The sequence below is a fragment of the Delphinus delphis genome, chromosome 8 (assembly GCF_949987515.2).
Source record: "Delphinus delphis chromosome 8, mDelDel1.2, whole genome shotgun sequence".
Taxonomy (NCBI): Eukaryota; Metazoa; Chordata; class Mammalia; order Artiodactyla; family Delphinidae; genus Delphinus; species Delphinus delphis.
In genome coordinates, this window is record NC_082690.1 from 102,634,715 (window position 1) to 102,650,382 (window position 15,668).

The 15,668-nt window shown below is 56.8% G+C and overlaps 1 protein-coding gene across 2 annotated transcripts; it reads left to right on the forward strand.

Moving 5' to 3' along the window:
- Positions 1 to 590: 590 nt before the first annotated feature.
- RPS6KA4 (ribosomal protein S6 kinase A4) lies at positions 591 to 11,114 on the forward strand. 2 transcript variants are annotated; one of them, XM_060019153.1, is made up of 17 exons: positions 591 to 749; positions 852 to 923; positions 1,617 to 1,835; positions 1,931 to 2,046; positions 2,612 to 2,719; positions 2,924 to 3,004; positions 3,085 to 3,188; positions 3,284 to 3,434; positions 5,721 to 5,885; positions 7,641 to 7,769; positions 7,933 to 8,066; positions 8,163 to 8,256; positions 8,733 to 8,906; positions 8,987 to 9,181; positions 9,432 to 9,591; positions 9,781 to 9,944; positions 10,190 to 11,114. In XM_060019153.1, exons 1-17 carry the CDS (start codon positions 695 to 697, stop codon positions 10,382 to 10,384), a joined length of 2,316 nt encoding a protein of 771 aa, XP_059875136.1. In that variant the 5' UTR covers positions 591 to 694; the 3' UTR covers positions 10,385 to 11,114. The 2 variants fall into 2 exon arrangements, with proteins under 2 accessions (XP_059875136.1, XP_059875137.1); XM_060019154.1 differs by lacking the exon at positions 2,924 to 3,004.
- The last annotated feature ends 4,554 nt before the right edge of the window (positions 11,115 to 15,668 follow it).

The following is a 15,668-nucleotide window of genomic DNA, read 5'->3' on the forward strand; positions in this document are numbered from 1 at the left end:
AGCGAGAGCCCTGCTGAGTGAGAGGCGCAGGGCTGGGGCTGGGCTGGCAGTAGCTGGACAAGGGTGGCCGTGTGGCTTCAGGCTGCTCGTCTGGCAAGGGGACCGACAGATCCCCTCCCCTATTTGCTGAGGTCAAGGAGTGATCAAAAACGAGGCAAGTGGGTTGTGATTTTTATGAAATCCCTCACTTTCGCTGGTGGCTAAGAATTGGACAGAGCTGCTTGGCTGCCCTTGGGGCTGGCACCCTGGAGGGGAAGGCGGCTCTAAAGTACCTGAGTGGGACCCCCATCCCCCTTGGGACACAGCCTGACGTGGACTTACCGCCCTGGGGCCAACACCTGGCTTGGGAGTGTCCGCCCCACAGAGGCCCCAGGTTATCCACGGACCCCAGGCACGGCTCCTAAGGGGTGTTCCCAGGTCCCCAGGATGGTCGCCTGGGGCCCAGAGCGCACAGCCCTAGCACCAGCCCCCTGCGCCTGCGGGAGATGGGACCGCCCCGTCCGCCCGCCCCCCGCCCGGCGCTGTCACGTTCCAGCGCCTGACTCAGGCCGCGCGGGGCGGGGAGCAGGGAGGCGGCGCCGGAGCCCGCCTCAGCCCCGGAGGCGGCACCAGGAAGCTCCCGCCCCGGCCGGAGCCGCCATGTAACCGGCGCCGCCCGGAGCTGAGCCTCGCGGGCCCCAGCGACCCGCCGGCCATGGGGGACGAGGACGAGGACGAGGGCTGTGCGGTGGAGCTGCAGATCACCGAAGGTGGGGCATAGGTGGCCCGGGGTGCAGGCCGGGTGATGGCTGCCCAGGCCGGCTGGGAGGGTTCATGCACGGGCTGGGTTCATTTGCCCCCTGTGCCCGCAGCCAACCTGACCGGGCACGAGGAGAAGGTGGGCGTGGAGAACTTCCAGCTGCTCAAGGTGCTGGGCACGGGAGGTGAGGAGCCCTATCCACCGGCAGGTGTCCCAGGCATGGTGCCCCGGGCCTCCCGCTTGCACACCCACCTGGGTTGGGCCAGGCTGCCGGCAGTGCTCCCCAGCCTCTCCCTGCCCTGCCTGCTTTGCCCTGCCCTGCCATGGTTTGCATGCCGACCCGCAGGGCTGCTCCACGTTGACGTCGCTCCTCCCTGGAAGGTCCTCTGGGATCTGCCAACACTCTTGGGGGCTTGCAGCTCTCCTGTGTGATTTCACAGCTCCTCCCCTTGCGGGATATGAGAGCCCTCTCCCCCACTTTGCAAACTCCCCTCCTCGGGTTTGACTGGCCCTCCCCTGTCTGCGTGCACCTCTGCCTCCCTTCCCTGGCTTTGCATCCTTTTGCATCTGTCTCATCTTCCACAGGTTTGCACATGACCCGCCCTCCACCCCACCCCCACCCCCGCTGCAGGCCTCCCGGAGTTGTGTGCCCCCCAGCCTGGTTTGCACATCCCCTCCCTGGTTTCGCTGAGCACCCGCCCGGGGGTGTGCACACCTTTTCCTTAGAAGGCTCTGCCAGTTTTTGCACATCTGCCTCTCACCCCGGCTCCTTCCCCCGACTTGCACACCCTCCTGGCTTGGCAGCGTGCCCACCCTCACCCGTCTGCACCACCCTCCTGTTCATGGCCTACCCTCCGCCCACTCGCTGCTCCCACAGCCTACGGGAAGGTGTTCCTGGTGCGGAAGGCGGGCGGGCACGACGCGGGGAAGCTGTATGCCATGAAGGTGCTGCGCAAGGCGGCGCTGGTGCAGCGAGCCAAGACGCAGGAGCACACGCGCACGGAGCGCTCCGTGCTGGAGCTGGTGCGCCAGGCACCCTTCCTGGTCACGCTGCACTACGCCTTCCAGACGGACGCCAAGCTGCACCTCATCCTGGGTAAGGGCAGACGCCTTCCAGCCCTGGGGGCCATGGAGGCGGGGGGGCCACCCCAGGGGGCGACTCCGCGACTTTCACCCACCTCCCGCCCCCAGACTATGTGAACGGCGGCGAAATGTTCACCCACCTGTACCAGCGCCAGTACTTCAAGGAGGCTGAGGTGCGCGTGTATGGGGGCGAGATCGTGCTGGCCCTGGAACACCTGCACAAGGTGGGTGAGGACCTGGCCACCTGGCTGTGGCCGTGGGGACTGGGCCTGGGCCTTAGAAGGGGCCTGTGAACCTAGTGGCCTTGGGCTTTCTGAGGGCTGGTGGCCTCGGTGGGGACGGGAGCTGCTTCCCGTAGGCCTCCTGGAAGGAAGGCCCTGGTGCTGCCTGGTGGGGGAGGCCTCCTGGAAGGAAGGCCCCGGTGCTGCCTGGTGGGGTCTCCTCCCCTGGGGTCTCCTCGGAGGGGCTTCCCTCTCACAGGGAGCGCGAGGCTGCTTCCTGGGGCCACGTTCACAGAACTTCTGCAAACGGAGACCTCATGCCTTGGCTCCCAAAGCCGTCATGAGATGGGGCTCCTCTCCCTGGGAACTTGGGGCCTGCTCCCTTGTGGCCTCTCCAGGGTGTCCTCTTCCTTGCTTTTACGTCTTAAATGGCTTTTCCTATCCAATGGTCCAGTCCCACCCCGGCCCCGCACCAGCACTGGAGATCCCCGTCCCCAGGGACCAGGTGCAGGGACAGGAGCAGAGGGTGTCGGGGGAGGGATCCTCAGGGCCTTCTTGCTCCTGCCAGCTGGGCATCATCTACCGAGATCTGAAGCTGGAGAACGTGCTCCTGGACTCCGAGGGCCATGTCGTCCTCACGGACTTCGGGCTTAGCAAGGAGTTCCTGACAGAGGAGGTGAGTGAAGGGCAGTCTTGGCCTCCCGCACCCCCGTGCGGGCCGTCCCTTCCCGGCTCCCGCTTCACGCCTGGCTCTGCGTTTCTTGGGGGCGCAGAGGTGAGTAGATCCAGGCCCTGCCTTCGGGGAGTTCCCACTGCTCCGACCCTCACAAGTCCACGAGTCTTAACTCTGAGCCTTGGGCGGGTCCTCTTGCCCTCCCAGAAAGAGCGGACCTTCTCCTTCTGTGGCACCATCGAGTACATGGCCCCCGAGATTATCCGCAGCAAGTCGGGCCACGGCAAGGTGGGTTGGCGGGGGGTCAGAGGGGTGGGTGTGGCGAGGTAGGGGTGGCCGCAGGCCCTCACCCTGGCTCTGCCCCGCAGGCTGTGGACTGGTGGAGCCTAGGCATCCTGCTCTTCGAGCTGCTGACGGGGGCCTCGCCCTTCACCCTGGAGGGCGAGAGGAACACGCAGGCAGAGGTGTCTCGGTGAGCAGGGCTGGAAGCAGAGGGCGGCCGAGGGGCCTGGGCAGGGCTGGAGGGGGGGCCTGCTGCCCCTGACGCCCCCCCACCAATCCTCCCAGACGGATCCTGAAGTGCTCCCCTCCCTTCCCCCCCCGGATCGGGCCAGTGGCACAGGATCTACTGCAGCGGCTGCTTTGCAAGGACCCCAAGAAGCGGCTGGGTGCAGGACACCAGGGGGCGCAGGAAGTTAAGAACCACCCCTTCTTCCAGGTGAGGCTCCTGGCTCGCCCCCATACCTGTCTGCACACACCGGGGCCAGGCTACTGCTCTGGGTTGGGGGACACTGGAGGGATGGTCTGAGGCTGGCCAGTTTCACTTGATTTGGAAAACCTCTCAGATAAAGAAAGCAGGCTTGTCCTCTCAGCCGTCTCTATTGCAACTTGGAAGATGTGTTCTTGGCGGGAAAGCATTCATTGCCTGGTAGGGCTGGCAGGGACTTGAGAATGAATTCATCAGTCCTTTCATTGGACGGGTTCAGAGGAGCAAGGTGACTCCTCAAGTGTAGAGCTGGGAACAGACCCCAGGTCTGCTGTCAGCCCAAATCTTATGACTCTTGCATCCACTCAGGGTTTTGGTCTTTGTACCTGTACAGGCTGTGTGCCTCTTCTTCAGATGGACATGTCTGAATCAACCACGTGGGTTTTGTTCACTTGTTAAAAGCACACACAGTTTAAGGTGCAGTGCAGAGTGAATTCTGTCCTTGTGAGACCTCACTGGCTCGGGCACTACGCCTGGCCAGCATCACTGCCGAGCAGGGCCCTGTGACTGTGAACACCTGTGTCTTGGCCCCTTGCTTGCATTATTTCATGTAAGCCTCAGAACCTTCCTGATTATCTTCATCTTTACAGATGAGGAAACTGAGGTTCAGAGAGGTTAAGTAATTTGCCCAAGATCACTGAGCTAAGTGATGGAGCACAGATTTAAACCCACATCTGGGTGGCTTGAAGGCCCACGCTCTTAACTGTTAGGTTCTGTTTACATGTGGGTATTAAATTTGCCTTGTGTGACGTAGAAACAGAGGCATCCGCTAATGGGCACTTAGAGCGGGCCAGACATCCAGTTACCCTTGCTATGAGTGCCATCTCCTTGAATCTTCCCAGCAAGTACTGCTTGGAAGGGCCCTCAGAGGAGCTTTCTCAGACAGGAGGCTAAGTCTCTGCGGTGAAGATGTCCCTTTGTGGGCGAAGTGACTGAACGGTGTCAGTTTCCTTAAGTGAATTCCTCAACCCACCCTGAGCACATGCCAGGCTCCGGGTGCTGGGAGTAGGTGGACCAGTAGTCACACTGGAGAGGCGCCCCAAGGTTTTCGAGGCCTGATGGTGCCCTTATTCCCCCTTCTCTTGAGATAGCCTCTTTGGTGATAGCAATGCTCAGGTCCCTGGTGCCAGAACTGGGGCCTTCAAGCCCGGGCTGGGCCTCTAGGCTGCAAGTGACAAAAAGTCCAACTCAAGATGGTGATATCTGTGGAATAGAGTCTGGCTGCTAAGAGCAGAGATAGGAATGAATAGTGGTCTAAACAAGATAGCCGTCTATTTATTTATTTATTTTCTCACATAAAAGAAATCCAGAAGTTGGCAGGCTGGGGCTGCTGTGGTGTCTTCATGAAGCCAAGTTCAGTTGTTTTTTTTTTTTCTTTTTAAATGCTCCTCTATTCTTAGCACGTAGCCTCTGTCCCCAAGGTTGCCTTGTGGTACAAGATGACTGCTGTAGCTCTTGCTATCTAGGTTGCTCTCCAGGTGGGAAGCACGAAGAAGAAGGAGTGGAAGGGCAAAAAGGGCACCTTACCAACGGTTCACCCTCCTCTTCAGGCTCTTTCCCTGGATTCCTACCTCGTAATTTTTGCTTACAAGTAACTGGTCACTGCTAGCTGCAAGGAAGTTTATAAAATACTATTTTTTAGTTGTGTACATTGGTTCCTGAAATAAAATTGGGGCTATAGTACTAAGGAAGACCAGGAGAATGGATGTTGGGCAGGCAACGAACAGGCTCCGCTGTACTAGTTTAAACATAAAAGGAATGTTTTAGCTCCCATAAATGAAAAGTCCAAGGAAAAGTGGTCTGACTTCAGGCAAGGCTGCATCCAGGTGCTGAATCTATGTTATTAGGAATTTCTTTCTTTGTCTCTTGCTTCTGCTTTTCTGCACAGGCACTTCATCATTAGACATTGAGGGGGTCCCCAGCAGTTCCAGGCCCATATCCTCCCAGATTTAAGTCCAGTAGGAGAAAGAGATTTGTTTTTTTTTTTTTGCACGTCAATTCTATTAAAAGCCCTAGAGTTGGCTGAGTGTGGTGGAGGGCTGGTTCTCCAAGAGAAATAGGGATTCTGTTATCAGAGGAAGGGAAACAGAAGCTGGGGAGGCAGGAAGAACAGCTTCCCACATAAATGCCAGTGAGACCTTTGCCTCACTGAGGAGCTGCCTGCTGAGGGTGGCCTGAGTGGACAGGGGTTTCCACTTCCTGCCCTTTGACCCCTTGTCTCTCATTCCTTTTCTCCAGGGTCTGGATTGGGCTGCTCTGGCTGCCAGGAAGATTCCCGCCCCATTCCGACCCCAGATCCGCTCAGAGCTGGATGTGGGCAACTTTGCAGAGGAATTTACCCGGCTGGAGCCTGTCTACTCACCCCCTGGAAGCCCCCCACCTGGGGATCCTCGCATCTTCCAGGTGAGTGAGTGTTCGTAGAACCACAGATGCGGGGGAGGCAGGAGCTGCTCAGCCTTAGCCCTGGCTGACCTGCGGGCACTGCACAGGCCCTGTGTCCTGATCAGGAGTCAGCATCTCCTCTAGATCTCTCCACTGTGTGGAACCTAAAATTGTCAGTCATAGAGACCACCTGGGCAGGAGGTGCCTTTGAATTTCCTGGTTTATTTTGAAATTTCATGTTAATTTCCCTTCTTCTCCATCATATCTCTATTGTTATGTAAAAATACTGTTTTAAATTATTCACTTGCTTAAGGGGACACTTAGGAAGAGATGCCTTGTTTATACTGTGGCTTTGCACGTCCCTCTGGCACATCATATCGCACTCCTGGGGGCATAGGCCCCCTCCACCCAGTTTTAGAAGCTTAGGCCTGTTGGATCAGTCCCATCTCCTTTGCTCGGCATACAAGGCCTTGCACGATGTGGTCTCTGCTCAGAGCCCTCCCCTCAGCACTCTGTTATTCCACTCAGTGCTCTAGCACCTCTGAACTGCTCAGAGGTGCCAGAACACACCTCTGTACCTTTGCATATGTGGTTCCCTCAACCTGGAGGGTATAGTTGCTCACCTGGCAAAATTCAAGCCTTGTTGTCCAGTGCTGTCCGCATATGAAGTCTTCCCTGCTCCTCTGGCCCTGGGTCACCCTTTCCTTGTGCACCAGCCTGCTACAGACAAAATCTCCTTCTAAACAGTTTGTCAGGTTTTATCCTGGCGCTGACTGAGACTGCCTCACCTGGTCTGAAGCTCCCAGAGGGCAGGGACTGTGTGTTTAATTTCTGTGTCCCTGAGTCCAGCTGGTAATTTCTGTGTCCCTGAGTCCAGCTTGGGGGCCTGGCCTGTAGGACATGGTCCATAAATATTAAATAAGAATAGGCCAATATCAAGTATGGATGGATCAGTTCCCCTCTATGAAGCTCTCACAAGGGACAGCTCTGTGCTTGAATATCCCTCGATCTCCTGCGATCCATCCTCGATCTCACAGTCCTAATGAGCAAGTTTTCTTGTGAATCAGTGGTTACTTTCATTCATTCATTTAATGATTCAAAAGTATGTATTGAGTGCCTTCAATGTGCCAGGCACTGACCTGGGCACTAGGGACGTAACAATAAACTTGACAGACAATGATCCCACCCATGTGGAGCTTGCATTCTAGCGCACAGTGGCGCTGCATTTCTAGGAGAAAACAACACATTGTTAAAATTACCCTTGAGAGTCCCTTGAATTGCCAGGATGTGGATTGTTAGGAAAGGCAAAGAATTAACTTTGGTTTCTCTTTACGTTTCCTCAGTAGCCCCCCTTGCAGAGGAGGCCAAAGTTTGATTTGAAAGGAAGGAATAAAGACTTTTTGTCCTGAGTGGGTAGAGTTGAATTCTCCTAAGTTAAGTATGTGTGATGCCAGGCCACAGTTCTTTCATGTATTCAGCCTATCATATTCTGGGCCACTACACTGTGTCAGATGATGCCCTTGGCACCTGGGGGGATCACTGTGATGGGAAAGGCAGAGTCACAGACTGGCGGGGGAACAGACATGCATGGTCCCAAGAGATCACAGAACAAGGTGGAATAAAATGTCCACGCATCCTGTGTGCACCAGGATGCAAAAGCAACATCCCCTGCTCCAGGGACTTTCCTCTGCCCCGCCCTCCTTCCCGCTGGGTCTGGGCCTTCGGGGACTCCATCTGCACCTCCATCCACCACTGACAACACCCCTCCTCCGCCAGGGATACTCCTTCGTGGCACCGTCCATCCTGTTTGACCACAACAACGCGGTGATGACCGATGTGCTGGAAGCGTCTATTGCTGGAGACCGGCCTGGCAGGGCAGCGTTGGCCAGGAGCGCCATGATGCAGGTGGGTTGGGCCAGGGTGGGGAGAAGTGGGCTTGGGGACTCCAGATGTGGCTTCAGCAGGCGCATGCTGTGGCTTCGGTGAGGTCCGTAGCCTCTCTGAACAGGGGCGTGGCATGGCCGCAAGGCTCCCGGTAGGACCTCTGACGCGTCCCCTTCGCCCCCAGGACTCGCCCTTCTTCCAGCAGTACGAACTGGACCTGCGGGAACCCGCGTTGGGTCAGGGTAGCTTCTCCGTGTGTCGCCGCTGCCGCCAGCTACAGAACGGCCAGGAGTTCGCGGTCAAAATCCTCAGCCGCAGGTGGGCGGGCCCGGGGTGGGCTGGGTTCTGCTGAGCGGATTCGGGGAGGGCGGGGCCGGAGGTCAGCTGTCCTGACCCCGCCTGCCCTGCCCCCAGGCTGGAGGCGAACACGCAGCGCGAAGTGGCCGCCCTGCGGCTGTGCCAGTCGCACCCCAACGTGGTGAAGCTGCACGAAGTGCATCAGGACCAGGTGACGCCTTCCTGGGCTAGGACGGAGCCCAGGGACGCTAGAGCCTGCCCGTGGGGGGCGGGGAGGAGGATAGGAGGCGGGGCCTGAGAGCGCCATGGGCGGGGCCTGAGGACCCGGAGGTCATGGAAGTGGGATTTCAGGGGAGTAGGGCCTGAGGACCGGAAGGCGGAGCTGAGGATGGCCCACGGAACGGGGCAGGGGGAGGATTTAGGGCGGCGGGTTTTAAGGTGGCCAAAGGGACGGGGGCCTGGAAAAAAGTAGGGGGTAGAAACTGAAGCGAGTCCTAAGGTGGTTCTTGGGGTGGTCTTGAGGTCAGGGTTCGAACAGGGTCGGGGCCTGAAGCCGGGGGCGGAGCTTGATGTTGACCGCGGGGCAGGATCTGGCTGGGCCCGGTGGGGGGTCAGGGGGCGGCCCGGTTGGGTAGGTGGTGACAGTAACCCAGGTGGTGACCTTGGCCCGTCGCGCGCCGCCCGCAGCTGCACACGTACCTGGTCCTGGAGCTACTGCAGGGTGGGGAGCTGCTGGAGCACATCCGCAAGAAGCGGCACTTCAGCGAGTCCGAGGCGAGCCAGATCCTGCGCAGCCTCGTGTCGGCCGTGAGCTTCATGCACGAGGAGGCGGGGGTGGTGCACCGCGACCTCAAGCCCGAGGTGGGCGCGGGGCCTCAGCGGACTGGGAGGGCTTCGGCGCGGAGGGCCAGTCTCTGACGGCCGCCTCGCCGCCCTCATAGAACATCCTGTACGCCGATGATACGCCCGGAGCCCCGGTGAAGATCATCGACTTCGGGTTCGCGCGTCTGCGCCCGCAGAGCCCAGCGGGGCCCATGCAGACACCCTGCTTTACGCTGCAGTACGCGGCCCCCGAGCTGCTGGCGCAGCAGGGCTACGACGAGTCCTGCGACCTCTGGAGCCTCGGCGTCATTCTGGTATGGGATGGGGTCTCCGAGGAGATGTCAGGGTCCCCCGAGCCTGGGGACAGGAGTTCTCTTGTTGGGGTGGCAGGGTTTGGTCTGAGGCTGGGGTCAGAAGTCGTCCTAATACAGAGGCGAGGTCTCTCTGGTGCTGGGGTCCGGGCATCCTAGTTTTAGGAGTTGGAAGTCAGAGTTCATAACCCATGGGCCTCAGGAGCTAGCCTCTTGGAGAAGGTCTGGACTGGTCTCACTTTTCACTCCCCAGTACATGATGCTGTCAGGCCAGGTCCCCTTCCAGGGGGCCTCAGGCCAGGGCGGGCAGAGCCAGGCGGCGGAAATAATGCGCAAGATCCGCGAGGGGCGCTTCTCCCTTGATGGGGAGGCCTGGCGAGGCGTGTCCGAGGAAGCCAAGGAGCTGGTCCGAGGTGCGAAGCCGGAGGTCACAGGCCGTGGCTGGGGAGGGGGAGGCCATGGGGTCATGATGGGACAGGGTTTGCTACTGGGTCAGGTGTCCTGGTGGGGGACTTGTGGGGAGGAGAGTGGGGCTGCTAGGATGTCTCTGGGGCGCAGCCTCTACACACAGCCCCCCAACACTTCCTCTGTCCTGCCTCCAGGGCTCCTGACTGTGGACCCCACCAAGCGGCTGAAGCTCGAGGGACTGCGGGGCAGCTCGTGGCTGCAGGACGGCAGCGCGCGCTCCTCGCCTCCGCTACGGACGCCGGACGTGCTGGAGTCCTCGGGGCCAGCTGTGCGCTCCGGGCTCAACGCCACCTTTCTGGTGAGGGGCTTTTCTGGTGAGGGGCGGGGCCTGCGGGAGGCGACTCCCGCAGAGTCCTGAGAGGTTGAGTTCAGCCGAGTCCAGGCCTCTGACCTGTCGGGACCCTGACCGTTTGAGCGGCTGGAGGCCAAAGACCTGTTGGCCCTGACCTAGTGGTATGGGAAGGAAGGCCTGGGATGGGGGCCAAAGCTAGGATTTGGAAGTCGAGGCCGGGCCGGTGGAACTTACCGCCTCCTTTCCGCCAGGCGTTCAATCGGGGCAAACGCGAGGGTTTCTTCTTGAAGAGCGTGGAAAACGCGCCGCTGGCCAAGCGGCGGAAACAGAAGCTGCGGAGCGCCGCCACATCCCGCCGCGTCTCCCCCGTGCCCGCCGTCCCGGGCCGGGCGCCCGCCGCCAAGGGAGCCCCCCGACGAGCCAACGGTCCCCTGCCCCCCTCCTAGCCTCCGTCACTGTGACCCTCTCCCCGGTCGGGGCTGTGTTCTAGGAGGCCGGCTCACTGCCCCCAGGCCTCCTGTATAGCTCCGCCCCATCCCCAGGGATTGTTACCCTTCTCTCCCCTCCCCCCACCCCACCCCCAGACAGAGCAGAAGTATTTTTATAAGCAGAGAATTTTTTTAATGTCTTACCGGATAGAGTTAGAGATGCAGGGAGGGAGGGGGCCTGCTGGGGAGTGGAGTGGGGGGCCCTCTGCCTAGATGCGGCCTCATCTGGTGGAAGGTACTTCTCCCCCAGGGGGCTGCCCGGCAGGGGAGGGCTCCTCCTCCATTTCTAAGCACTGAGTTGCCACAGGGAGAAACTGGGACCTCTCCCCTGCCCTCCCCTGAGGTCCTGCTCTTGGGAGGGGGCACCCCTCAAGCTGTCACTTTATGGACTGTTCGTGCAATTACGTCCACCAAAGACCTGTGTCGGGGGCGCTCAGTGAGAGGCCCTGGGGGACCCCCTGAAGCATTTCTGCCTCACTTCATGTCACCTGCTTCCCCCTATTGAGGCTAAGGAAGGAGGTAGGCGATCCCCTAAAAGGGGAGGCCCCCTTCTCACCCATCCCCTCCCCTTTGGCACAGCTGCCCCTAGCTGGGGGTGGCACCTTGGGGGTCTGGGGTGGGCATCCACAGTCACTGCCTCAGCCCATCCAGGCTGTGCCTTTGACTTAAAAATAAAAGTCTACCCAGTGCTGTGTGTGGCATGTGTGTGTGTGTGTGTTGGGGGTGTGTATAGGCAGAGGTCTTGGGGCTACCTGCCAGCCAACGGGGCCTGAGACCTCAAAAAGGAGGGACAGGGCAGACCCTTCTGGGTAAGATGGTACCCTTTGTCCTTGGCTTTTGACATGAGGGTCAAACAGTTATCTTGGGTGTGTATCTGATACCTCTGCCATGTACCATTTCGGATTCTCCTGGTTGGAAGTAGTAGAAAACCCAACCTAAACTTGCTTCAGCAGAACAGGACTTCTTGGCTTTTTGAACCACACAACCCAGGGGTAGCTTCAGGCGAGACCTGATCAGGATGCAAACATATGATCAGGACTCAGCTCCCCAGTCTCAGCTTTTTATTCTGTTGTGGGCTTTTTTGGTGTTGCAGACTCGGAGGAGTCTTCTTTTGGCCCCAAGATGGGTGGCAGGTGCTCCAGGGAGCTACAGATTGAAGTCTGGTGATAAAGAGAGTCTTTGTCTTAGCGTTCCTGGCAGGAATCCTGAGATGTACTCCAATTGGATCCATTTAGGTCAAGTGCCTACGCTGAATCAATCACTGTGGCCAGGGATGCAGTGTGCTGATTGGCTTAGATCTGGATCTTAGACTCCCCTCTGCAACCTCATTGGGTGGAGAGCAGGAGAAGGGGTGGTCCCTAGATAGAGGTCAGTTGGACAGGGCTTGGTTCCGGTCAGGGAGGGAGAGCAGGAGGGGAGCAGCTCATACCCACGGCTGTGGCAGTGATCAGAGTGTGCCCCTCTCAAGGGGCGTGAGACTGCCCTTGTGTGATCCCTCCTGGGTGGTTGTGGCCATAGGGCAGTTTGGCCTGAGCGCCTCTGTGCCCCCCCAGGTCAGGGCTATTTGTCCGTATAGTGCAGATGTCCTGAGAGCCCCAGCCCCCTGCCTGGACACTATGGGCTGCTGCAGGCCTCTCTCCCCATAGGCACCCTGTGGGGTCATCTCAGCATGGACCTTCCCCTCCTGTTCTGAGGTTTGCCTCTTAGAGGAGGAGGTAACTGGAGGCCTGGGGACAGGAGCTGGGGCCCCACAGATGCTGAAGTCAGGGCAAAGCCAGGTGGGCCTGGTGGGCAGGTGGGACCCCATGGGTGTGGGTCAAGGGCAGTTGTGGGGGTGTGGGAACACCCAACTGTATCCCATCCTATGGGTCTGAGGGAGGAGAGGGGGGCCCAGGAGAAGGTCGGAGGGAGGGGAGGGGAAAGCATCGCTAATTCTGACTCTTGTTTTACTGACCGTGTGACTTGAGTAAGTCACTTAACAGTCCCAGGCTTCCCCATTTGTCAAGAGGGAGTCATGGCTGTCAGGATGAACTAGAGGATGAACACATGTGAGAGTGGGGTCATTTAACGACCAAGTATTTACTGGGATTTACTGAGGTCTTCCAGTGTGCGGGGACTGCCCTGAACACTACATGGCTTATCTCATGGACTCCCCACGACTAGCTGATGAAGAAAACACCATTTCCATTTAATAGAGGGAAAAGTGAGCCTCAGTGAAGGTCAGCACCTTGCTCAAGGTCACTCAGCTAGAAGTGCCTTCCATCCCGGTGGTCTGATTCCAGCCTTCCCTCAACCATAGGAGTTCTGTAGTGAGGATGGGCTTTAATTTTACCCCAAGGCTGGATGTTTGGATTGTTTAAAACTTTGTTTCTATCATAAATGATGTGGAGACAAGTTGGTACATAAATCTGTGCATTTAAAAAATACCTTGGGCTTCCCTGGTGGCACAGTGGTTAAGAATCTGCCTCCAATGCAGGGGACACAAGTTTGATCCCTGGTGCAGGAAGGCCCCACATGTTGCGGAGCAACTAAGCCGCTGTACCACAGCTACTGAGCCTGCGCTCTAGAGCCGGTGCTCCGCAAAAACACAAGCCGCTGCAATGAGAAGCCTGCGCAGCACAACGAAGAGTAGCCTCAGCTCGTGGCAACTAGAGAAAGCCGGCGTGCAGCAACGAAGACCCAACGCAGCCAAAATAAATAAGTAAATAAAAATTAAAAAATAGCTTTATTGAGGGAATTCCCTGGCGGTCCAGTGGTTAGGACTTGGTGCCTTTACTGCTGGGGCCCGGGTTCAATCCCTGGTTGGGGAACTAAAATCCTGCAAGCCACGCTGGGCAGAAGGGCCAAAAAAAAAAAAAAAAAAAAAAAAAAATCACCGAATTGTCCTCTCAAATGGGTGAATAATGTGGTATATAAATTATACCTCAATTAAAAATATCTCAGTAGAGCTTTTTTTTTTTTGGCCGCTGTTTTCTTCTTTTTTTGGATCTTAGTTCCCTGACCAGGGATTGAACTCGGGCCCGGGCAGTGAAAGCGCCAAGTCCTAACCACTGGACCGCCAGGGAATTCCCCAGTGAGTTTTAGAATATTCGGAGTCGTACAACCATCATTGCATCATTGTACAACCATCAGTCTAGTTTTAGAACACTTTTTTTCACCTCCAAAAGAAACTCTGTGCCCACTGGCAGTCACTCTGCCTTTCCCCTGGACCTTCCAGCCCTAGACAACCATCATCTAAATCCTGTTTTGTAGATTTGCCTACATACTTTGATATATACTTTGAAATATACTTTCAAACATCCATTCACAAATATACTGGCATACAGTCTCAGAAGCAGGGTATGAAAATGTCACATTTCATTTTATGCTCACAAGCACTGAGTGTTATCACTCAGTGATAAAACCTTTGCTACTCTGATGGATAAAAAGTGGTCTCTTATCTGCAATTTCCTCACCCTCCATCCCACATAACTCACAGCCACCCTAAGAAAGAGGTCTTCCTAGTCTCATTTCATGAGACTCAGAGGATGGGAGTAACCCCAAGGAGGGAGCCTGTTGGATGGAAGGGACTGGGGCTCAGAGGAATGAGCAGCCTTGATCTGAGTCCTGCCTCTACCCGGAGTGGTCAGGGAACCTGCAGGGGAGACAGATGACACTTGGGCTGTAAGCTGGACAGGGTGTGACCAAGCAGAGTGGGCGGGGAGAGGGCGGCCACAGGCAGGGAGGTGGGGAGCTCAGAGGCAAGTGATCAGGGCTGCGGTCTGGCAGCCTGCTTCCTTCTACACCTTGACTTTGGTCTCTAACCAGCCCAGCCCTACGTGGAGGCTGTCTCTTCCGGGAGAGCTGGAAGGGCTCACCTTTCTGCATCGAGCCTCTAATTCCCCTCTTAAATGGCCTCACGGGGTAGGCTCAGGCTCCCAGCTCTGTTAAAATGCTGATGCCCTTGAGAAGGCCTGGCAGCCCGTAAACATTCACCTCCCTCCAAGTCACTGTTAACCAGCTGCTGTCAGAACTGAAGTCGGGGTGCTTGCTTTTAGTCTGTGCCTTGCAACCACCATTTGACCCCTCCTTAACATCCCCTGCATCTCTCAACAAGAATATTCCACAGTCATGTAGTAGGGATTGCAAACTGGTACCAGTGCCTGGCCTAGAGAGACTTGGTATTTTGGGGGGCAGGGGAGACAGCACGTTTGTTTGTTTATTTATTTATTTATTATTTGCCTGCACTGGGTCTTAGTTGTGGCATGCTGGATATTCGTTGCCACATGTGGGATCTTTAGTTGTGGCATGCAGGATCTAGTTCCCTGACCAGGGATCAAACCCAGGCCCCCTGCATTGGGAGTGTGGACCAAACCCAGACCCCCTGCATTAACCACTGGACCACCAGGGAAGACCCAGCACATGTTTCAAAATGAGAAATTGCATATGAAAGCCTGGATGTTTGACTTTTATTGATGGCCTGACCAGTCAAAGCAGAATCGTGTTGCCACATAGAGAGGGCCCCTGCTTTCTGGTTGGCCCCAGTCCCCACCACTCTCTATTGACCATACCAGCTCAGTCCCTCATTTATCTTCCTGAAACCTCTAGGTATCTGAGTTTGCAACTCTCATATAAATAGTCTCCTTCCACATTCACTGCTACACAAAAATGTGGTTTGTGAAATGTCAAAGATGCCCCATCAATCTTTTGTTTGTTTCAAAATTTAAATTTAGTTTGTATTGGGTTGGCCAAAAAGTTTGTTTGGGTCTTTCCATAAATAAACTCATATGGTTCAAAATTCAAAGGCTACAAAGGGGACTTCCCTGGTGGCGCAGTGGTTAAGAATCCACCTGCCAATGCAGGGGACATGGGTTCGAGCCTTGGTCCGGGAAGATCCCACATGCGGCTGAGCAACTAAGCCCGTGCGCCACAACTACTTAGCCTGCGCTCTACAGCCCGTGAGCCACAACTAATGAGCCCACGTGCCACAACTACTGAAGCCCGTGTGCCTAGAGCCCGTGCTCTGCAACAAGTGAAACCACTGCCACGAGAAGCCCGCGCACCACAACGAAGAGCAGCCCCCGCTCGCTGCAACTAGAGAAAGCCCACGCACAGCAACGAAGACCCAACGCAGCCAAAAATAAATAATAAAATAAATTTATATAAAAAAAAGGAAGTGTGTGAAAAAGTATTTAAAAAAAAAAAGGCTACAAAGGTACATAGTGAAAAAAATTTTCTTCCATATGTCCTGACCCTTAGCCAC